The sequence below is a fragment of the Camelus bactrianus genome, chromosome 18, assembly GCF_048773025.1.
Source record: "Camelus bactrianus isolate YW-2024 breed Bactrian camel chromosome 18, ASM4877302v1, whole genome shotgun sequence".
Classification (NCBI taxonomy): domain Eukaryota; kingdom Metazoa; phylum Chordata; class Mammalia; order Artiodactyla; family Camelidae; genus Camelus; species Camelus bactrianus.
The window spans coordinates 19,276,788-19,293,721 of record NC_133556.1 but is presented as its reverse complement, the minus strand read 5'-3'; the positions used below and the strand labels follow the sequence as shown (position 1 = coordinate 19,293,721).

The window sequence follows — 16,934 nt, the reverse complement described above, 5'->3', positions numbered from 1 at the left end:
TGAAGTTTTCTTTAATAGGATAATTTTAAACCAAGTATTGAAAGAGAGAGAAAAAAACAACCGGAATAAAACGTCCATAGTCCATGTAGCTCACAGAATAGGTCTCTATAGTAGGGAAAAATAAGATGACAACTACTTGTATGAAGAGTTGTCACAGGGAGTGGGTTCAGACTGAACTGGAGGGTAAGAGTAGAACCAATTATCAAAGCTGGCTAAAGTTAGATGGAAGTGAAATTCAGCTAAAATATGAAAGAAATTAGAAGATGAAGTTTTCAGTCCACCGTGTCTGAGGGTAATCATACATATCCTTGATAGATCCTTACTGAGAATGAGAGTGTTTAAGAAGTGAATGGGTTTCTGGAGAAGGTCTTTTGAACCTAAAACTGTTCATTCTTCCTTGGTAGTAATTACAGCACAATTAGCAACACTTCCGTACAACTCACCTAGCTATTTGATGACATCCTCTCTCTCAGTTCTCAGCTTCTGCTTCACTAACTCCATTTTCTGTTGTCTAGTGATTTATACCCGTTACAATTTGAGCACTCTTTTCCATTTGATGTAGGAACCACATGTGAATAAATTAAGTTTTATCAACTAGCTGTAGTTCTTAACACTTATGGAAAATAAATTGATAATTTTTTAGAAGAACAAAAGATTTGTATCAAAGATCAGGTTATAGTAAGGAGAAATTTGGTAAGGTGAATATCTCTTCCTTATTTCCATTTGTTTCACAGTAAGCATTACAGAATAATGACCTCCTAAACATTTTCCCCGTGGCTAACCAGAAATTATTACAGAACAAAACAATACTGAAAACTCATCTAGCAAAAAAATCTAAAAACGTAATTTTTAAATGGGCAAAGGACTTGAATATACATTTCTCCAAAAAAGATGTACGAATTGCCAATAAGCACATAACTTACTCATTAGGGAAATGCAAATCAAAAACACAAAAGATGACAAATATTAGTAAGGATATGGAGAAACTTGAGAATGTGCATGGCTGTTGGGAATGTAAAATGGTACATCTGCTGTGGGAAACAGTATGACAGTTCGTGAAAAAGTTAAACATAGTAGTACCATGTGATCCAGCAATTCCACTTCTAGGTATATACCAAAAATAATTGAAAGCAGGAACTCCAACAATTATTTGTACACCTATGTTTATAGCAACATTATTCACAAAATCTGAAAGGTGGAAACAATCCAAATGCCCACTGGCAAATGGATGGATAAGCAACATGTTGTGTATCCAAACAATTGAGTATTACTCAGCCTTGAAAAGGAATGAATTTCTGATACATGCTACAATATGGATGAAGGCAGAAAAAAATATGCTAACTGAAATAAGCCAGACACAAAAGGACAAATAATGTATGATTCCAACTCACATAAGGCACATAGAATAGGCAAATCAATAGAGACAGAAAATAAAATGAAATTGAGGAAATGGAGGAAGAGAGAATTATTGAACAGGTAAAGAGTTTTAGTTTGGATTGTCAAATAGTTCTGGAAATGGATGGTGATGATTGTACAGCTTGTGAATGTGCTTAATGCTGCTTGACTTTAAACAAATGAATTTATCACTTAAAACTATGAAATAATAAATGTAATGTTTCATGGATTTCACTACATTAAAAAAATTTAATAATTCAGCTGGGAATAAAAGTAATTATTAAATAGGAAAAAGTAAGTGGTCATATATTTTTTCTTAATTCCATTTAATAGAAAGTAAAATAAATTGAAAAAAATGTATTTAGACTAGTGCTAGTAATTTATTTCCTCTTCCTTCCCTCCTTCTAGGTTTGAAGCTCTGTTTAACGATCTGGAAAAGAAACAAAAAGAGCTGGGTATTGCCAGCTTTGGTGCTTCAATCACTACCATGGAAGAAGTCTTCCTAAAGTGAGTAATAAATAATGACCTAAAAAAAAAAAAACTTCCACCCATGAAGTCCCACATCAGTTAGAGAGCAAACTCCACCCAGTGTGCATTGGAATAAAGTATTCACAGTTACAGATGTTTTCAAATATGTTAATATTTATGCTAATGTATTTCTGTACATTCAGCTAAGAATATGTAAAGATTTTGAGCTTGGGCCTTGCTGCGTGTGTCTTTTGGTGGCAGAAGATTAAAGAGTTAGTCAAGAAAAAAAGAATATCTATGTCATCATAGGAAAGTTTTAGTTGAACTTGGCATCCATACTAGAAATGACTTAAAAGTTTTGACCTAAGCATGTTTCTGTTGGGGAGGAAGAAATTTTCCTCTACCCTTCTAAATTCTTCTGGCGTGTTTAAGAATTAAATTGATATGAGACAGATTAGCAGGAGAAAATCAAAGAAAAGTTTAATAACATGTATACATGAGAGAGACCCAGGAGAACTGAGTAACTCACCAAAATGACTGAAAACCTCACCTTAAATACCATCTTCAGCTAAAGATAAGAGAGGTGTCTTGGGGTAGTGGTATGGGACTTTAGAGGGGAGGAAGGCAATTCACATGGAGAAAAGCAAATGTTCAGTAAGAAATGTTTGTTGGACCTTACAGAGACTATCGGACACAAAGTGTGCTCTGATCTCTAGTCCCTGCCTGAGTTTTCCCACTACACCTACCCTATATTTGTTGCAGGTACCTCTCATGATAGCTCTATTCCTGGAACAGGCCCTTTATCTAAATAATCTTTTAGGCAGCTAAATTGGAGGTAAGAGGAAAGACTTCCTGAGTCTTTGGGGCCTTGATTGTTTTCAGCTGGAAATAATCCACATGCCAAAGAGACATTTTGGGGTGGCAAATTTTGCTCCCCAACATTTCCATAATTTATTTAATTTGTACATGGTCTGTTTCTTGCACTGTGAAGAAGTTCAAAAGGAAAATGCCCAGGGAGTTCAGTCTGTTACTTAGCAAAGTCAGATGGCTACCTTTCAAAGGTTGTACAAAATGTCCTCTTTCCTGATAGTGCAATAACAGAGCTGGGTCTGTTAGCAGATGGAGGGACCCCTAAATTAGGAAGCCCGCCAAAGTGTGAGTTCTTGCCACTGACTGTGAAAGAATTTGCACAGCCAAGGCAGAGGGTGTGAACAGCTGCTTTATTGCTCAGAAGGGGAAAAGGAAGGAAAGTGCTCGAGCAGGGGGAAGGGAAGAAAAGGACTGGAGTGGAAAAGAGGTGCTCAAGAGGAGAACCTTCAGCCAAGAAGGGCAGTAGGGACAGCTCCCCTGTGGGTCGGGCCACGTGGACTTTTTGGGAGGCTTCTGCCATCATGTCCTCCTTCCAGCTGTGATGGAGCCAGTCGGTCCTTGTTTGAGTTTTTCGGTCCTTGTATGAGCTTTTCTGGTTGTTGTCATGGCAGTCGTCAACTGTTATGGTGCTGGTGGGTGTGTCGCTTAGCATACTAATATATTACAGTGAGCATATAATGAAGTTTAAGGTCCATTGGAAGTCAAATCCTCCACCATCTTGGACTGGGTTCTAACCAATTCTTATTTCTTCTCAGCAGCTGCCTTCAGATACTTAGATAAGAGTAACTGGTTTTTATTTGAGGGAGGAGCATGGGTATAATCCTGGGGGCATCAGCCTTGGTAACAAAAAGGAAAGTTGCTTTTAATCAGAATGCCTGCAATCTAGTGGACCCAGCATCCCCCAAAAACCATCTGCAAAGATTTTGTTCAGCCACGAAAGTTTTAAAGGGGAATGAAGGAATAATCTCAGTTACTCACTGAGCTAGGTGATCAGAGTCATTGCCATCCCCCAGTGCCTGCAGGCTTGTCCTAATAACTGCTAGAGCCTGCTCTTCTATGGCTCAGGGAGGCCTGGGAGCCTCCAGCTTTTCTATAAACAAGAGGCAGAGGGGGTGGGGTTGGGAGTCCACAGGGTCCTGCTCCCTTTCAGACTTCATTCTCTCAGACTCAGGAATTTAATATAGTCAGTATCCCAGTGTTGCCTTAGAGTAATTAAGTTCAGAGAAGACTGATACACATAAATTAAGGGCTACTTCATTAATTTATAATAAGGAATAAACTATAATAAGAATGACTTATAATAATTACAGCCTCTTTGCCATTCAACCAGATGTCCTCTTGTCTGTCTCTAGGCAAGCTGCATAGGGAGCAAAAGGATAAGGAGTTATTTTATGAGCCCAACTAGAACAAGCTTCATAAGGGCAGAGACCATGTCTGTTTTGTCCACTGACTACACTTGGGGCCTCAAACCATGTCTGCCACCTAGTCAATATTCAGAAATGTTCTTGGATGAATAAATGAATTAATGTTATTTAAACCATTATCTCCACAACAGATGCTCTACCTGCCACTGGGAATTACAGCTTAAACTCTTAGACCATAACACTTAGGTTGTCTCTCCCCGGGGTTATTGTCAATGTTTGCCACAGTCTCCTTTCCTATCTTTTTTTTTTTTAGTAGTAAAATATACGTAAATTAAACATCTTGAATATTTTTAAGTATATAGTTCAGTGGTATTAAATACTTCTACGTTGTTGTGCAACAAACCATCGCCAATATTCATCCCCATTCTTTTCATCTTGTAAAACTGAAACTCTATATCCATTAAACAATAACTCCTCATTCCTCCCTACCCCTACCCTGGCAGCCACCATTACACTCTCTTTCTTTATGACTTATACTACTGTAAGTGCCTCATATAGTGAGATCATACAGTATTTGTCTGTCACTGGTTTGGTTCACTTTGCTTAATGTCGTCAAGGGTCCTCCATGTAGCTTATTGCAGAATCTGCTTCCTTTTAAAAATTAAATAATATTCCATTGTATTATATACCACATTTTGCTCATCCATTCATTGGTCAGTGGTTACTTGGGTGGCTTCTACATTTTAGGTATTATGAATAATGTTGCTATGAATGTTGTGTACAAATGACTCTTTGAGACCTTGCTTCCAATTCTTTTTGAAATATATCTAGAAATGGAATTATTGGATCATATGGTAATTCTGTTTTTAATATTTAACGGATGCCATACTGTTTTCTGCAGTGGCGCTAACATTTAACATTCCCACCAGCAGTGCTCAAGGATTCCAGTGGCTTCACATTCTCACTCACACTTGTTATTTTCTGTTTATTTGACAGTAGCCATGTAATGGGTGAAAAGTGTAGTTTTGACTTACATTTTACTAATGATTAGTGATACTGAGCATCTTTTCATGAGCATTGGCCATTCATACATCGTCTTTGGAGAAATGTCTCTTCAAATCCTTTGCCCATTTTTGAATCAGATTGTTTTTTGTTGTTGAGTTTTAGGATTTATCTATATATTCTTGACATTAATTCCTTAACAGACGTATGACTGGCAAATATTTTCTCTTTTTCTGTGGGTTGTGTTTTCACTCTGTTCATATTCTCTTTTGATGCACAAAAGTTTTTAGTTTTCATGAAGTACAATTTGCCTATTTTGTCTTTTGTTACCTGTGCCTTTGGTATCATATCCAAGAAATCATTGCCAAATCCAAACTCGTTAAGCTTTTGTTTTATGTTTATATCACTTGACCATACATGTGGTGGTTTATTTCTGAGCTATTTACTCTATTCCCGTGGTCTATTTGTATTGCTTTATGCTAATACCACACCATTTTGATTACTGTAGCTTTGTAGTAAGTTTTGAAATCAGGAAGTATGAGTCTCCCAGTTTTGTTCTTCTTTTTCAAGAGCGTTTTGGCTCTTCAGCGTTCCTTCAGATGCCATAGAAGCTTAGGATGGGTTTTTCTATTTCTGCAAAAACTGTCAATGGGAATTTGACACGTATTGCATTGAATCTGAGGATTGCTTTGGGTAGTATTGACATTTTAACAATATTAAGTCATCCAACCCATGAACATGGGAGGTATTTCCATGTATCTATGTCTTCTTTAATTTCTTACAGCAACATTTTGTAGTTTCCATTGTACAAGTCTTTCACCTCCTTGGTTAATTCTTAAGTATTTTATTCTTTTTGATGCTGTTGTAAATAGAACTATTTTTATCATTTCCTTTTCATATTGTTCATTATTTATGTATAGAAATGCAACTGATTTTTGTTCACTTTGTATCCTGCTACTTTTCTGAATTCATTTTTTAGCTCTAAAACTTTTTTTTTGTAGGGTCTTTAGGACTTTTCTTTGTTGGAAGATTTGTTTATTACTGATTCAATCTCCTTATTGGTTATAGGTCTATTTAAATTTTTTCTTTGTGATTTAGTCTTGGTAGGTTTTATGTTTCTAAGAATGTGTCCATTTCATCTAAGGTATCCAACTTTTGACATACAGTTGCTCATGGTATTCACATTTAGTCCTTTTATTTCTGTGAAATTGGTGGTGGTGTTCCAACTTTTCCTTCTGATGATAGTAATATGAATCTCTCTTCTTTTTTCTTAGTCTGTCTAGCTGAAGATTTGTCAATTTTGTTGATCTTTTTAAAGAACCAACTTTCAGTTTCATTGATTTTTCTATATTTTTCTACTCTTGATATTGTTTATACCTATTCTAATCTTTATTATTTTGTTCCTTCTGCTAGCTTTTAGTTTGTGCTGCCTTTTCTTGTTTCTTAAGTTGTAAAGTTGGATTGAAGATTTAAGATCTTTCTTCTTTTTTAATATAAATATTTGTAGCTGTAAATTTCCCCCTTAGTATTGCTTTCTCTGTGTTTTTATTTTCATTTATCTCTAAGTATTTTCTAACTTCCCTGTTGACTTTCTCTTTGATCTATTAATTGTATAAAAGTGTATTGTTTAATTTCCACAATTTTGTGACTTTTCCAGTTTTACTTTTGCTACTGATTTTTAACTTCATCTTTTTGTGGTCAGAGAAGATACACTGCATTCTATCTATTCTTTTAAATCTATTGAGACTTACTTTGTGGCCTAACATATGGTCTGTCCTGGAAAAGGTCATAGTGCACTTAAGAAGAATGTGTAAGCTTTTGTTGTTGGGTAGAATGTTCTATCTGTTAGTTCTCATTTGTTTATTGAGTTGTTAACATTCTTTATTTCCTTACTTATCTTCTGTCTGGTTCTATTCATCACTGTGAGTAGGGTATTGAAGTCTCCAACTATTACTGTAGAACCAACTATTTCTCCTTTATATTCTGTCAATTTTTGCTTCATATGTTTTAATGGTTTGTAATTAGATGTTTAAATGTTTATAATTGATACATCTTTTGCTATACTGAAAATTTATTAATATATAATATCCTTCTTTTGCCTCTTGGAATCTTTTTCAATTTGAAATCTATTTTGCCTGATATTAGTATTGCCAACCTTGCTCTCTTTTGGTCGTTATTTGCATGGAATATCTTTTTGTATCCTTTCATTTTCAACCTTTTTGTGTCCTTAGTTCTCTAATGAGTCTCTTGTAGACAGCATTTAGTTGAAGATAATGTGTTATTGTCCATCACTTCCTAAATTTATAACACTCTAGTTTGAATTTATACCAGTTTAACTCAAATAACATACAAAAACTGTTCCTTTATAGCTCTGGCCCACCTCTTTATGTTGTTGATATCACAAAATTACATCTTTACATACTATGTGTCCAAAATCATAAACTAATCATTCCTTTAAGTTCATTAGTGTCCTAAATTATGTAGAGAACAAAATTTGGAGTTACAAACCAAAGTTACAGTAATATTGGCTTTTACACTGTTTTTTTTCCTTTAAGTGAATTAGTCTCTTAAATCATGTTGAAAACAAAAAGTAAATGTACAAGCCATTGTTACAATAATTCTAACTTTTATAACTGTCCATAATTTACCTTTCTTGAAATCTTCATTTCTCCATAAGACTTTGATTTACTCTCTACTGTCTTTTTATTCACCTTTCAAGACTCCCTTGAGCATTTCTTGCAAGGCAATTCTAGGGGTCATGAATTCCCTCAGTTTTTATCTTGGAATGTAGTAATTTTTCCCTCACTTTAAATGACAGTTTTGCTAGACAAAGGATTCTGGGTTGACATCTTTTTCTTTTAGCATTTTGAATGTCTTCTGGCCCTCAAAGTTTCTGATGAGAAATCTCAGAATCTTATTGAGGTTCCCTTGCACGTGATAATTCACTCTTCTCTTGCTTTTAAGACTTTGATGAAAGAGATTGAAAAAGACACAAACTAATGGAATGATATCCTGTGTTCATGGATTTGAAGAATTAAAATTGTTAAAATGCCCACGTTACCTAAAGCCATCTATAAATTCAATGCAATCCCTATCAAATCCAAGTGGCATTTTTCACAAAAATGGAAAAAACAATTCTAAACTCTTTGTGGAGCCACAAAAGTTCTGAATAGCCAAAGCACTCATGAAAAAGAAGAACAAAACCAGAGGCATCACATTTCCTGATTTCAAACCGTATTACAAAGGTACAGTAATCAAAACAGTAAAGTAATGACATAAAAACAGACACATAGACCAATGGAACAAAGTAGAGAGCTCAGAAATAAACCCACACATTTATAGTAAACTGGTATTTAATAAGAGTGCCAAGAACACACAACAAAGGATAGTGTCTTCAATAAATGGTGTTAGGAAAAGTTGATATTTTCATGCAAAGGAAAAAATTACAGCCTTATCTTAAACTATACAGAAAAAAATTAATTCAAAGTAGATAAAAGACTTAAATACAAGACCTGAAACTGTAAAATTCCTGGAAGAAAACAATGGGGAAAACTCATTGACATTGGTTTTGGCAATGATTCTTGGATATGATACCAAAAGCACAGGCAACAAAAGCAAAACTAGACAAATAGGACTGCATCAAACTAAAAAGCTCCTTAACAGCAATGAGAAGCAATCAACTAAATGAAATTAATATAGCTATTATGAGGAATAAGACAGTCTACCAGGGTAGTCTACCAAAACAACAGAAATAAAAGCAAAAATAATCCAAATGGGCCTTAATTAAACTTACAAGCTTTTGCAAAGCAAAGGAAACCATAAGCAAAATAAAAAGACAACCTACAGAATGGGAGAAAATATTTGCAAATGATGCAACTGACAAAGGTTTAATTTACAGAATATATAAATAGCTCATACAACTTAATAACAAAAAACCAAACAACCCAATCCAAAAAAGGACAGAAGACCTAAACAAGCAATTCTCCAGTGAAGACATACAAATGGCCAATAGGCACATAAAAAAAATCCTCCATATCACTAATTATCAGAGAAATGCAAGTCAAAACTACAATGAGGTGTCACCTTCTCACCAGTCAGAATGGAAGGCCATCATTTAAAAATCCACAAATGATAAATGCTGGAGAGAGTGTGGAGAAAAGGGAGCCCTCTTACACTGTTGGTGGGAAGGTAAATTGGTGCAGCCACTATGGAAAACAGTATGGAGATTCCTTAAAAAAGTGAAAATAGACTTACCCTATGATCCAGCAGCCCCACTGCTGGGCATATTTCCAGAGGAAACTCTAATTCAAAGAAATATATACACCCCAACGTTCACAGCAGCACTATTTACAATAGCCAACACATGGGAACAACCTAAATGTCCATCCACAGATGACTGGATAAAGAAGCTGTGGTATATTTATACAATGGAATACTATTCGGCCATAACAAAGAATAAAATAATGTCATTTGCAGCAACATGGATGGACCTGGAGATTGTCATTCTAAGTGAAGTAAGCCAGAAAGAGAAAGAAAAATACCACATGATATCACTTATATGTGGCATCTAAAAAAAAGAAAAAAGAAGACACAAATGAATTTAATTATAAAACAGAAACAGACTCACAGACATAGAAAACAGATTTATGGTTACTAGGGGCAAAGGGATTGGAAGGGATAAATTGGAAGTTCGAGATTTGCAAATATTAATTAACAATATATAAAATAGATAAGCAACAAGTTCCTTCTGTATAGCATAGGGAACTATATTCAGTATCTTGTAGTAATCTATAAAGAAAAAATATAAAAATGAATATATGTATGTATATCTATAACTGCAGCATTATGCTGTACACCAGAAATTGACACACTGTAAACTGACTATACTTCGATTTTTTAAAAATCTGAAAAAAACATGTTTTATACCTTAAACATTTAAATGTTTTATTTATCAGTCATACTTAAATAAATAAAACTGGAAAATAAAAAGAAGATAAATGGCAAGATGTCAGATATAAACCCAAATGTACCAGTAACTATACTGCATGAAAATGGACTAAAAAACTTATTTTGCCACTTGTAAGAGAGTATGTGTGCATTTGTGCCTGTTTATACTTATGTGTAGAAAAATATCTCCTCAAAGTTATCTCTAGGTATTAGGAATACTTTTCTTTTTAATTATTTATATTCTAATATCTTCCTAATGGAAATATATTATCAATAAATAAAATATGAAGAAGAAAAACTTAAGAAAGATATTACATGATTATATTTTAAGCACAATAGTCCTCTAACCTTTTAGTATCAAACAAAAGACATGCTTCAGGGATATTGTAAGCAGGTTTTTAATAGTATTTAATACATGGTTTTTAAAGGGTAGATGTTATTGATCTGCTTGTAAATGTCATAGTTCAGAATTTATTACATTGAATTCCATAAAAATGCTAACAGGGAGGCATTAAAAAGATTTTGATAGTTCTGTGGCTTAGAAAAGTTACACTTTTTGCATCACATATTTTCTGTCAAATGTTTTACCACTTTGACTAGTGCAGTTCATCTTTCCTACCGCCTAATGTACTGTGATATATTTTTCTTCTATTATTCTACTTAGGATTTTCTCCCTAGATTATAATTACATATATATACGTATGTATCCACACCAAAAGACCCAACCTCAGGCACAGGCACTAGTGGGAAATGTGAGGACTTAAAAATCTTACTATCCAACGTCCCTATCATTTCATGACATAAAGAACATTTACTCCCCAAAGGAAAGTTATTATCTTTGATTAAAGGTAAGTCTTTTCATTTGAATGAGTTCAGTTTAGTAGAATATACAATATATTATAACCGTTTTTCTCATGTTACTTCAGAATGGTAGGAACTTTGCCACAGATTGGCAGTTCCTCTGACTGGGTTATTGAGAGCCATGTTATCATGCTGCCTCCATACAATACACCTGACAATCAGTGGGAAAGATCAAAGAGCCTTCCAAATTGGGAAGCTTGTTTGACATTTCCAAAATAAAATTAACTGAGGCTATAGACAAAATAAAATGTTTTGTGCTTTTTTTGTGTATGTGTGTGTATGTAGGGTCAATAAGCTGGCAGATTCACAAATGGATATTCGGCCTACCACTCTTCTGAAGAGCAAAAAAAGAAGACAAGACATGAAGGAGAATATAAGTGTGCCCAGAAGTTACGAGAGACCAGTTTTTTCCAGATTGAATGAAATTGCTAACATTAAATTTAATAGTGGGGTGAGCATGCTCCCTAAGAATGTAAACCTAGTATGTCTGGCTTGGGTATAAGATGTACACATTCTTAACTATCTGAACTTAAAAGATGTTTGGAGTTTGTCCATAGAAGAGCCAGGCAGATATGGAACAGTCTGTACTACAACCTCATTAATTCCCTGACGCAGGGGAAATAGGTTCTACATAAAGATCACAGCTATGCTACCCTCATCTTTGTTATTTCTCAGAATCACTTTGAAAAGTTCTCCTTTATTTTCTAATAAATTTTCCCTTTGTTCATTTCTAAGACAAGATCCTAGAGTTACAATTGTTAGAAGACTGGGAGCATTTTATCATTATGAACCATAGTTAGTATACTAAAATCTAGCAAAAGATAATAGTTATATACAAGTTTTATGGGGATATTTCCCTTAAAATGGAGAAATGGAAATATTAAAGTTTAATACTAAATTATTAACATTGTCAACTGAAAAAAATGCACAATCTAAAAGTTGAGAGGTATGTTTTATTTGGCGGACTTTCTGAGAACTCCAGCTTGGTAGGTAGCCACTCAGATTGCTCCAAAGAGATAAGGGATGAGCCAGGATATACAGCAATTTTTGCAGCAAAGACCAGGTAGTTGGAACATCAAAAAATTACTGTTACAAAAAAGTAGACATCTCAGGGAGGAGGGTATAGCTCAAGTGGTAGAGCACATGCTTAGCATGCACGAGGTCCTCAGTTCCATCCCCAGTACCTCCTCTAAAAATAAAGAAACAAATAAAGCTAATTACCCCTCCTCCCTCCAAAAAATAAGAAAAGAAAACTAGGTATCTCAAGTTAATGAACTTAGCTCTTTTTATGTATGGGACGGTACAAAAGTCTGGGCTCATTGAAATCATTTGTTTGATATGCACTTTAGCTACCTAGGGCTAGTGTCCTGTTCTTTCCCATCCTATAAGTAAGTTCTTTCAGGGTGCACCACTGTGGGTGACTGCAGAGGCGGGGCCGCCTGCTTGTCTCCACCCTGAGTTCCCTCCAGTCACTGGCGGCCGAGGAGGTGGTAGTGGCTGATGACTTGGTGGCTGCAGCATTCCTTTGTTTACTGATATGGCAGGCAATATTTTTCTTTCACAATATTAACTCAATAATTAAATTTATTTCTTTTGAAATAAATGTAATTTTATTTTTCTAATCAGAAATACTGCAAGTATATTAATGAATAAAATTACCTCAATAATACTTTAAATGTAGTTAGGTAAGAAAACAAATCTTAATCTTTTCTCTTGATGTCTTACACAAGTTAAATTTTTTACACTGTCTTGTTTTCTTGGGTTAAATTCAAGGACATATATGTATAAGATGTGTATATCTTCTGCTATAAAAAGTTGAAGCATTGGTTTTCAATATGAATATCCTCCTTCACCAACAACTCTAATGCTATGTTCCTCTCCTCATTTTAGTTTCCACTTTACCGCCAGCAATTTCATTCCATGTTTGTAAAGAGAGCACTATTTAGTTGGCGCAACTGGAAGTTGTCATTGTTACAGACAGCAGTAATTTTGTTAGTCACTACTTACCTCCTCACAACTTTAAACTTAAATTATGAGCCACCTGCCAGAGAAATGGACTTGAGTCAATATGGTCGAACAATTGTGCCTTACTCAGTTTCTGGGAATTCTGATGTGGCTCTGAAAATCATAAAGAACCTTAAGATTTTTCTCAAGCTTAAGAATCAAGAACTTCGGGAAGTACAAGGTAAGATCCATAGGAAAAAAGAGACTGCTGCTAATATGAAGATCTATGTGTATCACTTGCAAAGAAGGAACTTAACTATGCTATTTAGCTACCCGTTTCTTTCTTTTCCTACTAATTTCCAGTATCTTAGAGGCAGTTAAATCAGAGGCAAAAAATGTACACTTCAAGACACCTGGCCACAAAAGTTAATAATTAATGGAAGCATTTTGGCTGTAGGTGTCCTTCAGCTAATTGCATCACCTTTCAGAGGACAGGTAGAGAGCCAAAATACTATATTGTTGTGAAATTTAGCATAGATTTTTATTCTGACCAGAATACAAAAATGGTTTTCTAAGCTCTCACAGGGTAGAAGGTTGTTTCCAAGATCTGAAGGTTGCCCTTCAGTCTACTGCATTGGCCATTCTGAAAACAGGTGGCTGAAGACCTAATAGATTGACTCCTCACAACTACTTTTTTGAAGGTAGTATAAGTAGCTGTACTCATTTGTTCAATGTTTACCTTTGGTAAAAACCGTACTAAAAACTTTCTCTGCATTACCTTTCTTCATGCTAAAAACAACCCTTCTGTGTAGCTTATTTTTAATCTATTGCTATGTAACAAATTATGCCAAAACCTAACGGATGGAGATTTTGAATTCTTGGTATGGTAGAATGAACTCACTGCCCCCAGAATGCAACAGAAATATTTGGAAAACAATTTTTTTGAATCAACCAATTTAGAATACTAGAAATTAAGCAAAAGCACAGAACAAACTAAAAGTGTCTATTCAAAAAAGAAAAAAAAAACCCTACTGAAGTACTTCTATTAAAAAATAAGGTCTGTGGCATTTTGATTTAGAATTACTCCTGTCACTCACCCTCCCCTCAGTGGTATGGTATCCATGAAAGCCAGGAGCCTCACAGTTGATGGAAAGAACTAATCTCTTCAGAGCTCTGTTAAAAGCTCATCCCTAGGGCACTGCCAATACTTAGACTGAAATAGCAGCTCCCTGAAAAACTCCATTCCCAGGGCATTGTTGCTATTGGATTTAAACCAGGGCTCAACTCTTTGGAAAAAGCCCTGTCCCCAGGGGATTATTAAAAATAGCAGCGATCTGCTGGTAACATCTCCACAGTTGGCTAAGGCTGTGATTTCAGTTGGGCCAAATGAGAGCTTCGCCAGAAAGTCATTTTAAAGGACTACCAGGAGAGCTGGACAACCACCGTGAACTTTGAAAAGTTCTGACATTTTACGGATCTAGAAAGCTCAAAATGGTGGTGTGCATGGCCAGAAATGACCTAGGAAAGGAGAAGGCACCGGTCACTGACTTCTAGTTGATGTTGAGGCCCTATACAAGCAAGATATGAAAGTTGAGGCTTACTTGTAAACTGTCTGAAATTTGAAGCTGTTCCCTCATGCACAGATCCCCATGGCAAAGCATAGAAGACTTACTGACTCTAGACATTTAAAGGAATCTTTTAGCTGCGTACTAAATTATACTGATTCAGGACAGACTCCCCAGGAGTCAGGCTTAAAAATAAAAAAGTCAGGGTGTTTTTAAGTCCATCAGAGAAATATGTGGCTGCACACTGTAGAAAATACAGAATCTACACAATTAGTCCAGTAAGTCATTAACAAAATGAGCAGCAACAATAAAAAAAAAAAGACAACAGTAAAAACCAACAAAGGGTACGGAGAGGAGTTCAGATACCAGAGTTGTTACACTATCTTGTATGTCCATTTTCAACAACAGAAAGAGAAGAGAAAGAGGTCTGAACTGTGTACCTCCAAAATTAATATGCTGAAGTACGAGGCCACAGTTTCTTAGAATGTGACTGTATTTGGATATTAGACCTTTAAAGAAGTAATTAACTTAAAATGAGATGATTAGAGTGGATCTTCATCCAACATGATTGGCGTCCTCGTAACAGGATGAAAGTAGTGCACATATGTATACACATAGGAAGACCATTTGATGACACAGGAGCAAGCGAGCCATTTATCAGCCCAGGAGAGAGGCCTCAGAAGAAACCAACCCTGCCAAAACCTTGATCTTGGACTTCTAGCCTCCAGAAATGTGAGAAAATAAATTTCTGGTGTTTAAGTCACCCAGCCTGTGGTACTTTGTTTTGACAGTCCCAGAAAACTAATAAAGAAAGAAACAGAAGAGTATGACCCATAGTCAGGGAGAAAGAAAGCCAGTAGAACTGTACTTGGGGGAGGCCAGATGTTGAACTTACTTAGGAGACAAAGACTATAAATCAGCTGTTACAAATATTTTCAAAGTATTAAAGGAAATATGTTTAAAGAATAAAGGAAAGTATGACAACTTCATCTCTCCAAGAAGAGAAATTAATAAATACAAATTAAAATATGAAATGGAAATTCTGTGGTTGAAAAGTATAACTGAAATTAAAATTTCACCAGACAGGCTCAGTGATGGATCTGAATTGGCAGAATAATGGATTAGCTAAGTTGAAGGTAGGTCGATAGAGATTATCCAGTTGGTGAAACAAAAAGAAGAAAAGTGGGGGGAAAAACAGTTTCTGAGATATGTGGAACAACATCAAGCATACCAACGTATGCATAAAAGGAGTACCAGAAAGCAAAGAGAGTGATAAAGGGGCAGAAAAAATATTTGAAGAAATAATGCCAGAAAAATTCCCAAAATTTATGGAAAACATTCATCTTCACCTCCAAGAAGCTCAATGAATTCTAAGTATGATAAACTCAAAAATATTCACACCTAGACAACAATATAAGTGAGCTGGTGAAAGTCAAATAAAAAGAGAAAATCTTGAAAGCAGAAGTGGAAAATGACTTCTTACATCAGGGATTTTCAATAATATGAACAGCTGACTTGTCAGAAGGAGGCTTGTCAGAACAGTGGAATGACGTCGGTGCTAAAAGAAAAAAATGGGCAACCAAAAATACATATCCTTCAAATTTCACCTTCAAAAATGAAAAAGCAATAAGAACATTCCCAGATAAATAAAAACAGACAATTCACCAGTAGACATTCCCTTTAAGAAATAACTGAAAATATTTCTTCAGACTGAAATAAAAAGACACTAGACTAACTCTGATCTATACAAAGAAATAAGAACACAAAGATAAATATATATGTAAATATAAAAAACAGTATAAATATACACTAACTTTTCTTATATCTGATTTAAAAGACAATGCATAAAATAATTACAAAACTGTGTTAATGGGTGTAAAATGCTTACAGGTGTAATGTATACTATGATATCAGCACAGAGGAGGGAGGAGGGAAGGGAGCTATGTTGGAGCAACACTTCTACACACTATTGGAAGTAAGCTGGTATTCATCTGAACTAGATTGTTTTAAGTTAGGATTCATATTGTAATTCCCCAGAGCAATCACTGAGAAAATAACTTTTAAAAATAGTAAAACAGCAACAACAAAGGAACTTAACTGGTCCACTATAAAAAAAAAAAAATATATATATATATATTTAACACAAAAAGGCAGCAGTAGGGAAACAGGAACAAAAAGATAAGACATAACAGAAAACAAAAAGCAAAACGTCAGCTATAAATTGTAGCATATCAGTAATTATATCAAGTATGAATGGAGGTGAGTGGGAAATAGCTCAGTGGTAGAGCACGTGCCTAGCACACCGAGGTCCTAGGTTCAATCCTCCATAATTCCATTAAAAAAATAATAAATTAATAAATAAATCTTGAAAAGTAAGAATGGAGTAAACAATCAAATCAAAAGGCAAAGGTTTTTCAGATAAGAATTTTTAAAACCTAACTTAGATGAAATGGTTCCTAACCCAGAAGGGCAGGAAGGGAGGGAGGGGACGCAGATTACCAAAACTTCAAAAGCATCA

The 16,934-nt window shown here is 35.1% G+C and overlaps 1 protein-coding gene across 1 annotated transcript in view; it reads left to right on the top strand.

Annotated features, from left to right (window-relative positions):
- LOC105073766 (phospholipid-transporting ATPase ABCA3) overlaps positions 1–16,934 on the top strand; it is a 122,636-nt gene that overhangs the window by 67,371 nt on the left and 38,331 nt on the right. Inside the window, exons 9-11 of the mRNA XM_074346232.1 lie at positions 1,804–1,902; positions 11,193–11,358; positions 12,798–13,092. Coding sequence (XP_074202333.1) covers positions 1,804–1,902; positions 11,193–11,358; positions 12,798–13,092 — 560 coding nt within the window. The remainder of the gene's footprint in view (positions 1–1,803; positions 1,903–11,192; positions 11,359–12,797; positions 13,093–16,934) is intronic.